Source organism: Neomonachus schauinslandi, chromosome 13 (genome assembly GCF_002201575.2).
Source record: "Neomonachus schauinslandi chromosome 13, ASM220157v2, whole genome shotgun sequence".
NCBI classification, from domain to species: Eukaryota; Metazoa; Chordata; class Mammalia; order Carnivora; family Phocidae; genus Neomonachus; species Neomonachus schauinslandi.
The window spans coordinates 56,177,773-56,196,296 of record NC_058415.1 but is presented as its reverse complement, the minus strand read 5'-3'; the positions used below and the strand labels follow the sequence as shown (position 1 = coordinate 56,196,296).

At 52.6% G+C, this 18,524-nt stretch overlaps 1 protein-coding gene across 1 annotated transcript; it reads left to right on the top strand.

The window, feature by feature from the left end:
- Positions 1–700: 700 nt before the first annotated feature.
- Positions 701–15,254, top strand: AQP7 (aquaporin 7). The gene is made up of 8 exons (XM_021691445.2): positions 701–863; positions 1,990–2,040; positions 6,635–6,755; positions 12,917–13,040; positions 13,661–13,798; positions 14,009–14,127; positions 14,308–14,525; positions 14,903–15,254. The coding sequence occupies exons 2-8, from the start codon at positions 2,015–2,017 to the stop codon at positions 15,183–15,185; spliced, it is 1,029 nt and encodes a 342-aa protein (XP_021547120.1). The 5' UTR covers positions 701–863; positions 1,990–2,014; the 3' UTR covers positions 15,186–15,254.
- The last annotated feature ends 3,270 nt before the right edge of the window (positions 15,255–18,524 follow it).

Sequence of the window (18,524 nt, the reverse complement as noted above, 5' to 3'; positions counted from 1 at the left end):
TTCTGCAGCCCTGGCCTGGTGCCCCACACTCTGCTCCAGCTTTGGCTCCTTCACAGAGGTCTTGCTTACTAGGGAGGCATTTTCCTGATGATGGGGCATAGGTTTCCCCTTCCCCTGCTCAGATGGGAGCTCCCAGAGGAGGAGGCCCAGGCTTCTTCTCTTCGCCAGAGACTAGGGACTCCAGAGGACCAGGCTTGGATTTCTATCTCCCCTCTCAGACCGGGGTTTCCCTGCCGACATGGTTTATGTGTCCTCCTTCCCCTGAGACCGGGAGGGGACTGAGTTTCCCTTTCCACCTTCAGAGTGGGGGTTTCCTGCGGACTGAACCAGGGTCTTCTCCCCAACCCCTCCACTGGCTGTTGATCTCCAGATCTTTCCACCTCCAGTCCCCATTCTGCACAGCTCTTCCCACAGCCAGGGCCTCAGGAGCCGTCTGGGGCCCTGGGAGGGCTTCCTCTGGCTTTGGGCTGGACACCTGGCTCGGAGGACAGGCCCTTCCTCTGGGACCCACCCTGAGCTCTACCTCTGACCTCACAAGGGCCGCCTTAGAACCTGGTCTCCGTGGCGCCGCTGGTCGGAGAAGGGATGCTATTTTAGGCAGTGTGTCTGGACTTGGCCCAAGTGGCACGGGCCAAACCCCTGCCCCACTGACCTCTCCCCTGGAGGAGCAGAGCAAAGCAGCGTGTGGGGCCACCCCAAGGGGGGTCGAGAGGCGGGCTCTAGACTGGGGACACAGGGACAGTGGAGTCCCAGCCGGGGGTGCCGCCAGAGCCCGGGACAGTCACGGAGGAACAAGATCAAGAGCTGCTATAACTGAGAAGCCCCCAAGGTGGACGCTGAGGAACATAAGGCACTTCAGTAGAGTGAGTTGGACTCCAGGCAGGGCTGGGACAGGGGACCTCCCCTGCGACCCAGGCCTCAGATTGCTACTTCCTGGGGACCATATGGAGGGGTGGAGAGATGACAACGGGACTAGCTGGGGAAGGAACCCCAGCTGGGAGCTGAAAGCCAGGATGTCTGTTCTGGTTTAGTCCTGAGTTGCTGTGTGACACAGGCATGTCCCACACTCTCTCTGGGCTTTAGTTCCCTCACCTGTAATTTGACTGCTGGGAGGAAGAGCAGGGCCACCGAGGCTGGGAGGGTGTGTTGGGCTGGCCTGTCAGGAGAGCGCTGGCCAGGGGACGAGGAGAGCACGCAGACCAGACCCTGGACCAAAGCAGAAGGCATGCAGATCAGAGAGATGGGTTGATTGCTGGCTTAGTTGGAATGATTTCTCCCCTGGGAGTTCCCTCCTGAGAAGCAGGGGCTGGGGGCTGCAGGGTCCCGCAGGCAGGGCTAGGGATGTGAACTTGTGCTGCAGCTATAGGGAATCTGGCTAAAGAAGTCCCAGGGTCCTGGGACTTACAGGGTGGGGAAACTCAAGGGTTACCTCTGTGTGGTCATTTGCGTGGACAATGGGAATACGCCGGGGAATTTTCAGGGAAGGTAAGAGGGTAGACTTTGTTCTGAGGTGGAACTATGGACTAAATGAATTCTCAGGACCTCACTGTGTGTGTGTGTGTGTGTGCGCGCGCATGCACGCAAGGAAAAGGCCCTGGAAAATCAGAATTTAAGTCAGCAGCAAGAGGGCTTGAGGTTATACTAAAGGCAGTAATACCCACATATGTGAGGGTGGAGCCACTGAGGGGAGGCTGTGGGCATCTCCACTGTCCAAAGCTGGGCTGCAACCTGGGGAAGTCAGGAGGACCTGTGAAGGGCCTGGTCCAGGGGTCCTGAGGCCAGCAAGGGTAGAGGGGGTGGGACTCCAGGGCCTTTCCCCATTGGCTGAAGCACATCCACACCCCTCCTTGCCAGCTTGGCTGGGTTGAGAGACTGGAACCGGCAGGACCTGTCCCTGTGGCTTCTACCCTGGGGAGGCTGAGGTCTGATGAGAATGTGGGGCCAAGTTCTGTGCCCCCCAGCCCTAATGACCTCTCTTTGGCTCTGCAGCATCTAAAAATCTCAAAGACAGAACATGGTTCAATCAGATAAGAAGAGGCGGTAAGTACCCTACCCATTCTCCTCCAGCCTCCCATCCCCCACCCCCCAGCACACCCCTGTGCCCTTCCTTCCCTACTCTCAGCCTCTCCCTCATGGCAGCTGACCCTCCCAAACCCCCCTCCTTACCATCCTCCACTGGGTCAGGAGGCCGAGAACAAGGGCCTCTCCCACCTGGGCCCTGGGCTGGGCCCTGGGGTGACGGGAGACTCAGACCTGGGTGAGAGCCAAAGGGTTGGTGAGTGGGGGGTTCCAGCTGCCTTTATGTAGGTGGTCACGCTCAACTGAACTGAACTCACTGCCTCTCACCGTTACGGGCTCAGGTCTCTCTGGGATACAATAAAAGCCAAAGTCCTTGCAACAGCCCAGGCCCTGCCTATCTGGTCCTGGTTTCCTCTCTGACCTTTCCCCATGCCATCCCTGCTCTCTCCCACTCTAGTCACACTGACCTCCTTTCCTTTCCCTCAGACATGCTCAGAATCCTTCAGTGATTTTCCCTCTGCCAGAAATGTTCTTCCCTCACCTCCTCATGTCTGTCACCTTCTCATTGAGGCTTACCCCAACTGCTTTACTTAAAATCATACCCCACCCCCTTTTCCTTGCTCTGTTTTCCCCCATAGGCCATACTACCTTCTTTCTCTTTTTAAGATTTTTATTCTTTTTTTATTTATTTTTTTTAAAGATTATTTATTTATTTTGAGAGAGCGAGAATGAGAGAGAGAGAGAGAGTACATGAGTGGTGGAGGGTCAGAGGGAGAAGCAGGCTCCCCGCCGAGCAGGGAGCCCGATGCGGGACTCGATCCCGGGACTCCGGGATCATGACCTGAGCCAAAGGCAGTCGCTTAACCAACTGAGCCACCCAGGCGCCCTCTCTTTTTAAGATTTTTAAAAAATTTATTTATGAGAGAGAGACAGACAGACAGAGAGTGCGAGTGGGGTGGGAGCAGGGGCAGAGGGAGAGGCAGACTCCCAGCCGAGTGTGGAGACTGACGTGGGACTCGATCCCAGGACCCTGGGATCACAACCTGAGCCGAAGCCAGACGCTTAACGGACTGAGCCACCCAGGTGGCCCAGGCGCCACCCCCATAGTACCTTCTAACACGCAAATGTACTTCCTTATTGCATTTCATCGCTGCCTGCGAGCTCCACATGAGCAGAGATTTTTGTTCACTCCTGGATAGACAGAGTGAATGGCTCCCCGTTGTGCTGGACTCTCTCTGGGTCTTTAGACACTGTTTCCAAAGACCCACTGGTGTCCCACAGACAACAAAGTTCCAGTTGAAAACAGCCTCCACACCCCAAGCCCACTCCTCCTCCTGTGGCCTCAGCTCAGCTCAGGATCCTTTTCTCCATTGCTCAAGCCAGACGTTGAGACTCTGTCCTTGACACTTCTGTCTCCCCATGCTTCATATCTAGTCACATCTAAAATATCTAGACTCGGGCGCCTGGGTGGCTCAGTTGGTTAAGCGACTGCCTTCGGCTCAGGTCATGATCCTGGAGTCCCGGGATCGAGTCCCACGTCGGGCTCCCTGATCAGCAGGGAGTCTGCTTCTCTCTCTGACCCTCCCCCCTCTCATGCTCTCTATCTCATTCTCTCTCTCAAATAAATAAATAAAATCTTTAAAAAAAAAAATAAATAAAATAAAATATCTAGACTGTGCTCACTCCCACCATTCTTTCCACCACGACTCTCCTCCCTCACAGGCACGTTAGGCCACCACCTGCCCACTCTTCAGAAGTCTCTGCAAGCCTCACCTCCCACCCCTGGCTTCTCATCTCTGATGGCGCTGCCGTTATCTATCAGACCCACTAGATGGAGTGATCCAAGGGTGGAGATTTGGTTTGTACACTGTACCGCTGGAGCTTGGCTGGTTTACAGGTGGTTGGTTGATTAGATAATTAAATGAGCTGGTGAATAGGAGATTCCGTTAGTTGGCCAAGTTGCTAGATTATTAGTTAGTTGAAGGGTTGGTTGGTGAGTTGTTAGCTATTTAGCTCCTTGGTTAGCAGATATTGCTTAGATAATTATCTGGTTGGCTGTTACCTTCTTGGCTTGTAGGCCAGTTTTCTCATTCTACACCCTTTCCTTGAGCTATCTCATCTCTGCCCAAGGACCAAATGACCACCTATGACCTCCAGATGCGTATCTCTAAACAAGACGTGACCAGCTGCCTCCGTATTACTGGCCATCTCCACCTAGATGTCCAGGAGGCTCTTCAAACTCCACACAGCCCGAGGGCCTCCTCATGCTCCTGCCTAAGCCTGCAGCTTCTCTCCTGTGCTCACTTGTCATTCTGCTGCTCTGCCCGAACCTGAGGTCATCACTGACCCTTCCCTCTCCATTTTCCTCTTCAATCAAACACCAAGTGTGTCATTTTCACTGTCTTCTAACCATCTCCATAGCACCTTCTTGGCTCAGGCTGCCGTCGCTGCTCAGGCTGTCTGTGGCAGAAGCTTCCTGATTGCTCATCACACCCTCACTCCTGCTCCCTCATCACAGCTTCCATAGAGGAGGCAATGCCGCTGCTTAAATCCTCCACCGAACCCCTGGCCCTCTGGGTCGAGTTCAGACTCCCTAACATGGGCCCTAAGGTCTTCTGCCATCTGGCCCTGTGCCCCTCTCTGCCCACCTCATGCTACTTTCTCTCCTCTCTCTGGCCAGCCCATCCTTGGGGAGTTCGTCTACACATCACACACTGTCTTAGCGGCAAGCCTCTGCCATACCATTCCAATGCCCTGAACTTTCCCCTGCCTCCCCTGCTGCTCCTTCATCTGGCCAGCCTTCCATTCTCAACCTGTTTCCTCTCCTGTGGGAGACCCTCCCGCCCCCTCCTCTAGGTCGTTTGTTTCTTCTCTGCAATCAAGTGATGCCCACCTTTCACCTGTGGCAACACTCCTCACACTTTATAGCAATTACTTCATTGTTTTTCTGCCTGAGAGCAGGGATCATGACAGTGTTCTTTACTACAGTGTTTGATCATATTAGGCATTTGATAAATCTCTGGGTCAGTGGCTGGTTGGTGGTTATTTGTTGCTTAATGTGTCTTGCTTGCTGTGTGATGAGGAGGAAGGTGCCACGGTTGGAAAGTTCTCTTGATGTCTTTGGCTTCTTGCTCTGTCCACCTCTCCACTACCTCTGTGGTACTACCTCTGTGGTACTCTTGGGTACCTGCCTGCCTCGGGCTACTCACAGGTACTTCTTCAGGGCTAAGAGGCTGGTTATAGTGGCAAGGAGACAATCCCCCCCCCCCCAGTGCTTCATGGGAGCCAGAGTTGGATGGAAGTCAATAAATTGTCCCAGCAACTCTATATCCCTCTTCAGATGCTCAGCCCTTGGTTTGTTTCCCTGGGGTAAGGACAGAGCAAGGACCAGGGTGGGTGAGATTAAACACAGGGTCTCAGCCAGAAAAGTAGAAGGTGTTTTATCCATGCCTGATTTACGTTTCTTACTCCCTCTACTTATTCTGTGCTGCTGTGAGGCCGGGGAAATTTCAGGAAGCCTGGGGTGGGGTGGCGGGTGATGTTGCTATCCCAGGCAGGATGAGGTAGTTGAGGGGCTGGGTCAGCTTCAGGAATTCAGCAGGGGGAGGGTCACCAGTCTGAACAAGCACTAAGGACACTTAAAGGGCTCTGTAGCCTTCTTCCTCCTCTTTAGCCTCCAGACTCCATCTCCTTCCCCAAACCAGAACTCTCTACCCCGCTCCCAACAGATGATGGGAACCATAACTCATTTTTTTGGTCTATCTATCCATCCAAACATGCATTTATTAAACAGATATTTGTCCAGCATATACCATGTGCCAGGCCCTGTAAGAGGTTTTGGGGATCTAGTGGAGAGTACGACAGATGAATTCCCCGGTTCTCATTCATTGGACAATATCTATTGCACACCTACTCTGTGTTTGGCCCTGTGCTAGGCACTGAGCATACAACAGAGGGGAAGATCCAGTCCCTCCTTTCCTCCCTCCTCTCTCTCATTTGTTCATTCATTCGTTCACCACAGAAGTCTGTGTCCACCTGGTTGCGAGCCCGCTGCACTTTGCAGATGCTTTCCCCTCTGGCAGAACGTGATGGAAGTTTCAGGCCTCAGTCTTTACAGAGCCCTGAGTGGACTCTGCCACACCCTGTGTTGTTTGCAGAGTGCCTCCTATTAACAAGTCGTGCCTGATGCCTGGACTGTGTTCCCGAAGCTTGGGCTCCTACAGATAGGCAGGCAGGCAGATGGACAGCTGAGCTCCACTCTTCTGCCTGCTCTCTCCCATCTGCTTCTCCTCTGAGACTCAGTGGCCCCACAGATGGCACTTTTCGGCTCCCCACTGCCTTCTCTGCAAAATGACCTCGTTAGTGCACCCTTCCCACTGGGCCAGTCCCCTCCAGAAAGAAGGGACCTAGCCTGGCCGTCTAGCACCAGTCCCTCTCCACAGCCCTGTGGCTCTCAGTTATCTCGGATCCCAGCTGTACCAGCTGCCCTGGGCAAGAGGAGGTGTGTGTGGGTAACCTCTGAGTTACCCATTAACTCAGACATGAGTTAAAGGGCCGATGGCAGCGAGTACAGTCAAGTCTCTTTCCTGCCCATGGGCTCGGGTTGCTGCTCCAGGTCCACCCGCAGCTCCAAGATGGTCTCATCGCCCGTGGTCATAACAAGGATGCAAGCAATCATGCAGAAGGAGATGGTGCGAGAGTTCCTGGCCGAGTTCATGAGCACGTACGTCATGATGGTGAGTGGGGAGGAGGCACAGGGTGGGTGGGCTCTGAGGGACGGACAGGCACCCCAGGACCTCAGGAGGGTGGGGCTCAGTGAAGGCAATCCATGACCCCCTCCCCACCACTGACCCCTGGGTCACATTACCCATTCTCCAGCCTTGGAGCGGGAATCCTGAAGGAGAAGCATAAGAAAGTAAAGAGAGAAGCTTTCTCTTTCTCGCTATCTTTTAGGGAAAGAAAGAGATCATAATATGTGGGGGCAGAACAAAACCATGGGCTGGGGCACAGGTGTCAGAGGGCATGGCTGGAAGTGGGGAGAAGGGAAACTAAGGGTACAGAGATGAGAGAGAAGTGTCATTGAGTGTCATGCTTTGAGAATCCTGAGGGCCATGAGGAGACGCTGAAGGTTTTCAAGCTGGGGAGTGATGTGTTCAGATTTGGATTTTAGAAGGTGGTTTGCAGTGCAGTGTGAGCACCCCAGCAGAACTGGCAGAACTGGTGGGAGGGGAAGCAGTTATGAGGCTGTTGACCTAGTGATAGAGGGAGGGTGGTGACTGGTCCAGGGATGGGGAACAAAGCACACATTTGAGGGACTTGTGGAGGAACCTAGACTTTGCAAGCAGCGGATGAGGGGTAAGTGCTGAGGAGGAGGCCCTTCTGGAGTCTGGGGCCCACTTCCGGGTGAGAGGCTAGGTCAGTTTGGGTGTGCTCAGGTGAGGTGCCAGTGGAGACATCTGGGGGCTTGGATATAGAGGTCTGGAGCTCAAGAGAGGGACTTGGGCTGGAAGTAAGGAGTTAGAGCTCATCAGAATATGGATGGTGGTTATAAAACTGTCCAGTGAGAGTGTATAGAAAGAGAAAAAAAATAAGTTGAGGACAGAACCCTAAAGAGGAGCATGCAAAGAAGTCTGAGGAGGAGAGGCCAGAAAGGTGGGAGGAGAAGAGGGGGGAGACCTGTTATAGAAGGGAGGGTCCACAAGGAGGGGCTGGTCAGCAGTGGGGGGCTACAGACAGGCCAGAGAAAGTGACTCCTGGCAAGGGTCTGTAGGGATTGGCAAGATGGAGGCCACTGGAGACCTCGACAAGGGCTCTTTTACTGGCTGATGGGACAGAAACCCGACTGTAGATGGAATGTGAGGTTTCTTAGAAACTCCCCCTCTCTCCACATGCAGGACATATGTGCTGGTCTCTTGTCATGACAAGTGCTCTCAACTGCCCTCCCCTCCCTGCCTCCTGCCCTCTCCCTTTCCCCATTACCTGCCCTCCTGTTTTGACTCCTGAGCTGTGAGGACAGCAACTGGATGGGGTCCAGCCTTAATCCAGGGTGAAGTCATTCATTTATGACAAGACATTCCAGCCTCGTGAGGGCTGTTAAACCTTGGAACCATAGAGTGAGGAGGGTGCCTCCTCAGAGAGCTCTTAGGAAAAGCCGGCACCACCCACATGCACTGATGCCTTCCCATGTCCCTGTTTCTCTTCCTTTTATTGAGATTATTATTGAGCACCTACTGCATGCCAGACATGATGATGCCAAACCCCTTACATATAGTATCTTCTCAAATCCTCACAGCAAAGTGTTGTGCTCCTCCTATGAGGGAGGTTCTATTATTATCCCCATTTCACAGATGGGGAAACTGAGCCTCCATGAGACTAAGTTACTTGTCCAAGGTCACATTTTAAGTTCAGATTAAATCCAGTCCAACCTAATATCATAGTCTTGACCCTTAGTTTCTATACTCTCTGTTCCTTCGCTTAGCTATGACAGAATTTACAACACTCTGGCTTATTAATTCTCCCCCAGCTGAGGTAAGGCCCTCACTTTCAGGCCTTTGGTAGTCTCTGGGCCTCAATTTCCCCATCTGTAGAAGAGGAGCAGAAATATTTGCCAGGCAGATATGCTGTGAGGATGGAAGGGAAATCACACTTATAAAAGAACTCTGTGTGGTTTAAGCTCATCTAGGACATTGTGTTGTTATTTTCAGTTTGGGGCCTGTGCCAAGAAGTGGGGGCTTTTTCAGTTATAGGAAGCTCAGTGAGTCATCAGGGCGAAGGTTTTGCCAGAAAAACTAGTGTGACCTTGGGCCCCATTTACTGCAGCCAGGATGAGGGAAGTGGACTGTTCTACTCTGCAGCCTCCCGGGGTGCTGTGCTCAGGACTGGCCTCATGCTTATGGGGACCCAAATGGGCCGGGCCACATTCACTGGGCATGGACGGGAGGGGCTGGGCCAGTAGGGGCCTGGAAAAGCAGCTGTCGACAGGAGCCATAAATGGAGGAGGTGCAAACTTACACGCTATGGGGGCCAGAGTGAACTCAGAGTGGTGGGGACTGTGGCTAAGGGCAGAGTGCCAGCCTGTGCAAAGCATCTCTGCCACCACCCCAGCGGATGGCTGCCACGCAGGGCGCAATGCTGGCCAGCGTTGCCCGAGCTTCTGATTCTTCCAGAGAGCCTGAAACTTCTGGTCGTCAAAACCAAGTTACCCAAACAAAACCTGTGTTCTGGAGAGACTGGCCCATGGGCTGCCAGTTGGCAACCTTGATACAGGAGATCATGTGGGGTTTAGTCACTCATTCATTATTTTTAGCAAATGGTTTAGAACTCGTACTTGGAAATGTGAACGCTCGGTCTTCAGACCCTCCATGCGTGCTCCAGCCCCTGCACCTCCTGACCCTCCCCACACCTGTCAGCCCGTCCTGGCCTCACTCCCCACCCTCATGTCCCATCTGTCCCTGTCCTCTCCTGCCTCATCCTACCCTTGGCCCTAAGCCTGCCTGTCTCTGGGCTCCCCTGCACCTGTCTTGGAGCTCTTGGGGGACCTACATGGTCCTGCTCAACTGTCTCTTCCCTACCCTATCCAGGCTATTCCACTTGTTCTCAGACTTTCCCAAAGCTGTACTCTGTACTCTGTACTCTGCCCCCCCCACCCTTTTTTTTTTAAATCAGCAAATGGCTTGATTTCTAGCTTGACAGAGAAAACCATCAGGCAGGCTTCCCCTGTCTGGCTCCTCACCCACCTGTCCCTGCAGCCCCAGACTCCACTTACCTGTGAATCCATGTATCCCCCCTCCTTGGCTAGGGCAGGGCCCCTCCTCCATGGAGGGCCCTCCACTCCTGCACCAGTCCCACCCTCCAGTCTACTCAGGTACTTAGTTCCATCCTGAGGGAGAACCTCTCCTTCTCTCAGCCTTACCACACTGAAGTCTCTCTACTTAAACTGGCACAACACAAAACATTCCCCCCTTCCCCCTATGAGCCCCTTCAATGATCACGCTCTCCCTCCCTCCCTTCTCAGGCAGGATCTCAAAGAGCTGTCTGCACTGGTATCCTTTAACTCTTCTTCATCACCTACTTACCTCTCAATTTCTGGGACCTGGTTTCTGTTCCCATGGCCTGATGATGCAGTGCTCACCACATTTTTCAGGTCTTTATGCCCTTGACCTGGAGGCTGCATGTGACCATGGGGACCACACTCTGCTGGGAAACTCTGCTGCTCTCTGGTGTCCAGGGCACATTCTCCCTTTGCTTCTCTCCCATTTCAACACCTGCTCCAGCCAGGGTTTCTAATGCCAACCCACTGGGGCAGCCCGCAGCTGACCTCCTCTCACTTTCATCCTCCCCGACGGCTTCAGCTATAGCTCCCATGTCAATTCTCCAGCCTTTCTTTTTCAAAAACACTAGAACAGAGCTGTGTAAGGGAAATACAATATGACCCACATTTGTAATTTTTAAAAATTTTTTAGTAGCCACATTAAAGAGGTAAAAAGCAACAGGTGAAATTAATTCGAATAATTATTGCACTTAATCCACATAGCCAAAATATTACCAGTTCAACACATCATCAATATAAAATTATTAATAAGATATTCTACATTCTCTTTCTCCTACTAAGTCTTTGAAATCTGGTATGTACTTTACACTTAGAGCAGGTCTCAGTTTGGACTGGCCACATTTCAAGTACTTAATAGCTGCATGTGGCTAGTGGCCATCATATTGGAGGATGAATCTACACTTCCATTTCCAGCAGCCTCGATATCTATAGGTCCCTCAGAGACAGCGTATCTAAAGCACATGGAATTCTCAAAGGAGGTGCCCTCCGAGTATGGCTTTAAAGTAGAGTATTGATTTTTCAGAATCTGGGATCAGGTACTCCAGACAGAGGGAATAGCACACGCAAAACCACAGAAGCATTAGAAAACAAGGCAGGCAGGGAGCCGTGTGGTTGTTTGGTGCTGAGGCTGTTTGGCACAGCTGACTGCCTAGATTCAAATCCTGGCTCCCTCTGTGCAGGCGGTGTGCTTTGGACAAGCCGCTCAAATTCTCTAGGACTTGGTTAACAATCTGTCAAATGGGGAGAATAAGAGCACCTAACACAAAGGTTGGTGTGGTGTAAGGGTTAAAGGAGGTGATAGATATAACTTGCTTACAAGTGCCTGACACACAATAAGTGATTAATAAGTGGTTATTATGGTTTAGTAGTATTGCTTAACATAGAGAACACTGAGTAGATATGAAACTGAGAGGCAGAAGGGATAAAATTATACAGGGTCTTAAATGGTGGCCTACTGAGTTTGGACTTTATCCTAGAAATGGAGGGGAGCCAGTAAATGTTTGAACAAGGGCAGACATGATCAAATTTTTCTGTTAGAAAGGTCACTCTGGCTGCAAGGAGGAGGCTGGGTGAGATCTGGATAGAGTGCAGGCAAAGCTGACTGGGTGTGGGGGATGAGGGAGAAGAAGCTCTCATCTGTGACATCTAAGTTTCTGGCTTGGCCAGCTGGGATGGAGAACATAGGATGAGGATCACATTTTCTGAGAGATGGTGAGCTTTCAACATAGAACCTTTGAAAAACCCATAGATGCCTTTGAAAAACCCGGATTCCCAGTAGGTATTTGAAGATAGGGATTTAGCTCCTAGGTGGAGCTTTTGGGCATTTTAGTGCATCAGGCATATCTGAAGCCATAGATCTGGTAAGAAGGCCCAGGAAGAGTGCCTGGGGAGAGACGTGACAGGGGCTAAAGATGGAGCCCTGGGGTCATCCATATTCACGAGGCAGATGAAGGAAGAATGTGGGAAGGAACTGTAGAGAGAGAGGCTATGGAGGTAAGAGGAAACCAGGAGAGACAGAAATGTCATGGAGGCCAAAAAGGAGGGACTTTCCAGAAGCACAGAGTGGTTAAAAAGGTCAAAGTTAGCAAAGTCAAGTAAGACAATGGCTAAAGGGACCTGGAGGAAATCAGGAGGCTGGAGCCCTCGGGGAGAGCTTTGGTGTCCGTGACATGTGGAAGCAGGAGCCAGATTGAAGAGGGAGAGCTAGGGAAGGGATCAAGGAGCCAGCCAGTGTGTTCTTTCCTAGAGCCTGGCCCACACAGGGAGGGGGTGTCCAGGGGTTCACAGCAGGAAGAAAGAGACCTGAGTCCGTGGGAGCTGTCAAGGGGAGGGTGGAAGATACAGGCAAGAGGGAAGTGCCTGCAGAGGGATAGAGAGGCTGGGCACGGGAGCCAGAGCTGAAGGGGGAAGGTGGGTATGGATTCTGGTGGGAGCTGCAGGAGATTGAGTGAGGGCCTAGCTTCAGGCCTCTAATCTCCCCGTGAAGGAGGTCAGTGGGTGGTATCTTCTGAGGTGATCCAGCAGTTACGGGTGGGCAAGAGCAAGAAGTTCAGAAATGACACCTGAGGGCAATGGAACTGTTGCTGAAGGCAAGCGGAGTAGAACCTCACTGGGCTTCCGGGGCCGCTGTGTGTGCAGGGGGTGGGGTTCTGACAGAGTCCAGGCCAGTTTGGAGATCCCTTGAAGAAACTTCCTGCAGGTTGGGTTGAAGTGTAAGATACTCTGAGGGGTTCAGTCCACATCAACCATGCCCTCCTTGAAGCCCTGCCCCCTACCCTGAACGTCAGGTTGGCTTGGGGTCTAGGGGCCGGGATGTGTCCTTAAGAGCCCCTGACATTGCCACTTCCCTCCCAGCTCCTTGTACAGCCCCACCCAGCTCTCGCTGGTCACATCATAAAGGGAAGTCAGGGAGGAAAATTTCTGGAGGAAGAGGGCATGGTAGAGGGTCTCCAAGGGCAATGCACAGTGGCCTGGGGCATAGGGGTGAGGAGCCCAATCTGAGCCCGAGCCCTCCTGTGAGGTTGGGGCTTCTGTGCAGGTGGTCCCCTCAGAGGCCCTCCCTTGCAGGTGTTTGGCCTCGGCTCCGTGGCCCATATGGTTCTAGGAGGTAAATTTGGGAGCTTCCTCGGTGTCAACTTGGGTTTTGGCTTCGGAGTCACCATGGGAGTGCACATGGCTGGGAACATCTCTGGTGAGTGAGCCCAGGGCCCCATGTGATCAGCAAGGACAGGTGTCCCCTTGCAGGCTCTTCCTGCCTACCTCCAGCCAGCCCCTTCTCCAAGTCCACCTGAACCCGATCCTCACTGGCCATGGGGGGAGGGAGAACACCCTCAACCCCTTTCTTCAGACCCTCTCTGCCCAGAATCTTCCTAAGCCCCCCTGGACCCCCCATTTTTACTAGCTGGGCCAACTTAGGCAAGTTATTTAACTTCTCTCTCACTTTCCTTAATGGTGAAATGGAGATGGTGGTCCTTGCCTCGTGGGGTCATTGTGAGGATTAAATGAGTCCATTCCATAAATACCAGCTGTTATTGTTATTTTTGCTCTCATTATTTTTAAAGATCTTATTTATTTGACAGAGAGAGACAGCGAGAGAGGGAACACAAGCAGGGGGAGTGGGAGAGGGAGAAGCAGGCCTCCCCCTGAGCAGGGAGCCTGATGCGGGGCTCGATCCCAGGACCCCGGGATCATGACCTGAGCCGAAGGCAGATGCTTAACGACTGAGCCACCCAGGCGCCCCGCTCTCATATTGTTTCTTATTATTGTTTGTCTCTGCTCTCACACCTCTGACACTTCTGCCCCTCCCCGCAGGGGCCCACATGAATGCAGCCTTGACCTTCACCAACTGTGCACTAGGCCGCATGTCCTGGAAGAAGTTTCCCGTGTACATCCTGGGTCAGTTTCTGGGTTCCTTCCTGGCTGCTGCCACCGTCTACTGCCTCTTCTATTGTGAGTGTCCTGCCCTGGGTTGTCCATCTCTGGCCTCAGCCTCGTCCTCTGAAAAACGGGCAGATCCAAGCCCAGTGTTCTGGTCTGTGAAAACATCTGGGAGAGAAAGCCTTGGAGCTGCTCCCCACCCCTGGATCCTACAGCCTTAACCCTGGGACTCCAGTGGGGTTTAGCTGGTGGCAGCTTCACACTCAGTCTGTGTCTCCACAGCAGCCATTATCGAATTTTCGGGCGGACATCTGACAGTGACTGGTCCCGTAGCCACCGCTAGCATTTTTGCCACCTACCTTCCTGACCACTCAACGTTGTGGAGGGGCTTCCTGGATGAGGTCAGTTGTCCAGTGTGGGTTCCCCTCCTCAAGCCCCCCCACCTAGCAGGCAGCCCTCCCAGTAGAAAGGACAAGAACTCTGGATGGGGTCTCTGCCGGTGGGTTGGGGCTGGGGGCACTGCTGAAGCTCTGTGGTTTGGCTAGGGGCCCCAGGGGGCTGCCACGGTGTCTGCTCCCCAGGTGCTAGTGACAGGGATGCTCCAGCTATGTCTCTTCGCCATCACGGACAAGGAGAACAACCCAGCACTGCAAGGGACACAGGCCCTGGTGATTGGCATCCTCGTTGTTGTCATTGGAGTGTCCCTGGGCATGAACACAGGATATGCCATGAACCCATCCCGGGACCTGCCTCCCCGTTTCTTCACTTACATTGCTGGCTGGGGTATACAGGTCTTCAGGTACTGCCCTGCCCAGCCCATTCCTGCATGTTTTCTATGGTGCCCTACATGCAGAGGGGCGGGGGGTGACGAGCAGCACAGGAGAGTCCTGCCCAACTCCCAGGTGGCCTGGGGAGACAGGTGTGAGCACCTCCCTTCCCCCAGATCAGCACCGATGCAGATCCTGCTCTTGGACTGAATGTCAATCCTGCCCCAGACCAGCCCTGTCCCTGAATCAGGCTGAAGCTGACCTGGCAGGCTCAGGGGCAACTCTTAGGCTAGAATGGGGATCACTCCTCTACTCTCAGGCCCTACTCCCTGTCTCAGCCTGAGTGAGTGGATGCGGGTACTGTGCTGGGCATCAGTCCCCTCAGCAGGCCTCTGCCTCTTGCCTGCAGGGCCCGGGACTGGTGGTGGGTGCCAGTGGTGGCACCGCTCCTAGGTGCCTATTTAGGTGGCATCATCTACTTGGTCTTCATTGGCTCCACCATCGCACGGAGGCCCCAGATACTGGAGGACTCCATGGTGTATGAAGACCGCAGAATACCCGTGTTGCCCAAGACCATGCCAAACCCACCCATGACCTCTCCTCTCACCCCTGTCTCTGTGTCTCCCATCAACAGACCTTCAGTCCGAACTGTCCCACCCTTAAGTGACCCCATCCACCTAGAGCACTTCTAAGAAAGATTATTTGTGACCCTATCCCCCCACTCTAATAAAGAAAGCCTTGTCCAACACAGCGGCACCCCCACTTCCTGGGTGCCTCCTGTGGTTGGCTTCCCTACTGGATTCTTCCAGGAACTCCAGGGTTATGCAGTAGCCCAAGGCTGGAGCACAGAGCTAAGAGGTCTCTAACTCTTTCCAGCCTTGGGAACTGGGGTGCCCCCGGGGAGAATGGGGGAAGAGCCGATCTACGGCCTCAGTAGGAACAGGAAATTAAAGGATGCCAGACACAGAATGGTGGACTTTCAGGCATAGGGTAGGGAAGGGATGGTTTTGGGGAAAGGACAACAGCTAGCTGGGGGTAAGCTCTGGGGATACGTTGAGCTGCCCTGGGATGAGACTCTAGACTCTCCCTTAGTTCTGGCTAGTCCTTGGACCAGACAAAGCAAGGCCCAAGCATGTAGATCTGAGTTTCTCAAACTTTTTTTTCATTATTGCTTCCCTCGGAAGCCTTTTAGACATTTTCTTTCTTAATCACATGGTATTTTAATACCACAGATGTACTATATATCTGTTTCAGTATTGTGTATATAGATTTGTGCCTTATATAAAATAGAGTAAGATTTTTTCATCTTCCATTTCCATGAATCAATGTTCTTACCTTTGGAGGCAAAATCACCCCCCCACCTTGAAAATGCCTGATGTAGACTGAAAGTAGGTAAAGGGTTGGATTCCTCTTTCTTCTACTGGTGTCAGAGCTCTCCCACACTAAGGAATTCCAGAGTCAGAAGAAAAATGCAGAGAAGGAAGTTCTTCCAAAAGGTACAGAGACAGGAAATGGCTTCATGGGGTTCAGGGGGACAGGCACAGAGGTTGGGTGGAGGTGGGGCAGCCAGCATCCCCACCCACTCTGGGATCAAGCGGGAATTACCCTGCTTTCTGGGACTCAGAGGCAGCATCACCCATGGTTTCTGTCATTGTGCATTCAGCCTTTCAACAGTTATTGAGAACCTCCTGTGTGCAGGCCCTGCCTGGGCACTGGAGATGTTGAAGTGGATGAGGCTGGACCTCTGCCTTCAAGGAGCACAGTCTAATGAGGATGGATAGTCATGAGGAAGGAGCTAAGTGACCGAGAGGGGGCTGTGGGGCTCAGAGGGGGCTCACTGCCCAGCTGCGGGGCAGAGGCCAGGGATGGCTTCCCAGAGGGAGGAGGCAGAGCAGAGTGGAGGACAAGGGTTGTCCTTTCTGGGGCTGGTTGCTGCACTTTGCAGTTTGAGGAGATTGAGGTGAGGAGGCTGGGCTTTCTTCTGGAGATGGGGACATGGTGAGATGAGATTTACCAAGCCCGCCTGATCTGTGGTGTGCAAGCTGTTGGGAACGGGGGAGATTGGAGCCTGCGAGGGAGTATGGTGAGAGGCAATAATCCAGGAGGAGCAGCAGATGGGAGAAAGGGGATTCACTAGATACGGAGGAGGTAAAGCCCACAGGACTTGGCTCAAATTGGGAGGAGTGGGTAAGGATGCGGCAGGGGTCAGGCTGCTTGAAGTTTTTGGCTTGGGCCTGGGGCATTGGAGATGTGCCCCCGAGAGTGTGCATGGGAGACAAACTGGTTTAGAGAGGAAGATAAGTTCTATCGTGGGCATGTTGAATTTGAGTTGCCTATGGTACTTGGGGGCAAGAGGTGTGTATCTTGAGCAAGTTATTCAATCTCTCTGGGCTTCCATTTTCTCATCTGTAAAATGGGTCTCATATTACCCACCATTTGTGTCGCTGTGAATATTCAATGAAATAAAACATGTACAATGCTGAGAATAGTGCTTGGCACAGAGTAAGGAAATGCACAGTAAACAATTATGCCTTTTATATGATCTGGAGATCAGAAGAGTTGAAGACAGAGATTGGGGAAGTCATGGTTGTGTGGATATCACGGGGGCTGTGGGATAGTGAAAGGAGGGTCAGTGACCAGTGTCCTGGGAGCACGGGTGGAAGGCGGCTGGGAGGCGGCTGGGAGGGGTGGAGTGGGAACCTGAGGGGTGCAAGGTGGGTGATCATGGGGCCCTGGAAACAAAGCCAAATGTCCATGAGGAGGGGCGCAGGTACTTACCTTGCCCTACAGTCACAGACAACAGGACATGATACGTCAGTGAAAACTGAGGCATGACAGCTTCCTGTAACAACATGGAAAACGTGTGGAGGCATAAAAAGCAGTGCAGTACACTATTCAGTATGACACCAGTGCTATCATTGAAAAACAAGCAAAAAGGAATATATTCTTTGGGCATACGTATGTGATAAAACTATTTTTTTTTCTTTTTTTTTATTCATTTATTCATGAGAGACAGAGAGAGAGAGAGGCAGAGGGAGAAGCAGGCTCCCAAGGAGCAGAGAGCCTGATGCGGGACTCGATCCCAGGACCCTGGGATCATGACCTGAGCTGAAGGCAGACGCTTAACCATCTGAGCCACCCAGGTGCCCAAAACTATTTATTTTTATAAAGATTTTATTTTTTTTTTTGCAAGGGAGAGTGAGCACGAGTGAGGGGAGGGGCAGAGGGAGAAGCAGGCTCCCCGCTGAGCAGGGAGCCTGATATGGGGCTCGATTCCAGGACTCTGGGATCATGACCTGAGCTGAAGGCAGATGCTTAACTGACTGAGCCACCCAGGTGCCCCCAGATAAATCTACTTTAAAAAAAAAAAGGGATGGGGGTGCCTGGCTGGCTCAGTTGGTGGAGCTTGTGACTCTTGATCTTGGAGCTGTGAGTTTGAGCCCCACATTGGGTTAAATAAAATCTTAAAAAATAAAATTAAAATAAAATCTTAAAAAAAAAGGGAAGACAGATAGGAAGCGTATGGGGCTGTAAAGACCAAAGACCTCACTAAGAAGGTGACTTTACACAAAGACTTGAAGGGGGAGAGGGAGTGAGCCATGTGGACACCAGAGAGGAGCATTCCAGGCTGAGGGAAGCCACTGAAAGGCCCTCAGGTGGGAGTGTGGAGGGCCACTACTGGAATGGAAAAAGGGAGGGAAGAGTGGAAGAAGAGAAGGTCAGACAAGTAGGTTAAGGTGAACTGAGGCCAGGCCCAGGGGAGAGGTAAGCCCAAGGCCTGGGGCAGAGGTAAGGGAGGTCTCTGGAAGAGAGAGGCAAACGAGATTGGGCGCGTTCAGGGTGGGATGGCCGTAGGTCTCACTGCAGGCAGATAGGCAGGAAGGAAGGAAGGAAAGAAGTAGGATGAGGTGGGGTGGGCGTCACAGTGCCTTGTGGGTCCCTGGCTCTTAGCTCTGCTGTCACACACACACACACGGTCTGTCCTGTAACCGTGCCCTTAGCTCTGCTGTCACACACACACACACACACAC

What these genes read in the sequence shown, in the direction of transcription:
- AQP7 (XM_021691445.2), top strand. Translation starts at nt 2,015, where the DNA reads ATGGTTCAATCAGATAAGAAGAGGCG. An exon ending in CATGGCTGGGAACATCTCTG is followed by an intron (nt 13,041 to 13,660) that starts GTGAGTGAGCCC and finishes CCCTCCCCGCAG; the next exon opens with GGGCCCACATGAATGCAGCC. An exon ending in GGAGGGGCTTCCTGGATGAG is followed by an intron (nt 14,128 to 14,307) that starts GTCAGTTGTCCA and finishes TCTGCTCCCCAG; the next exon opens with GTGCTAGTGACAGGGATGCT.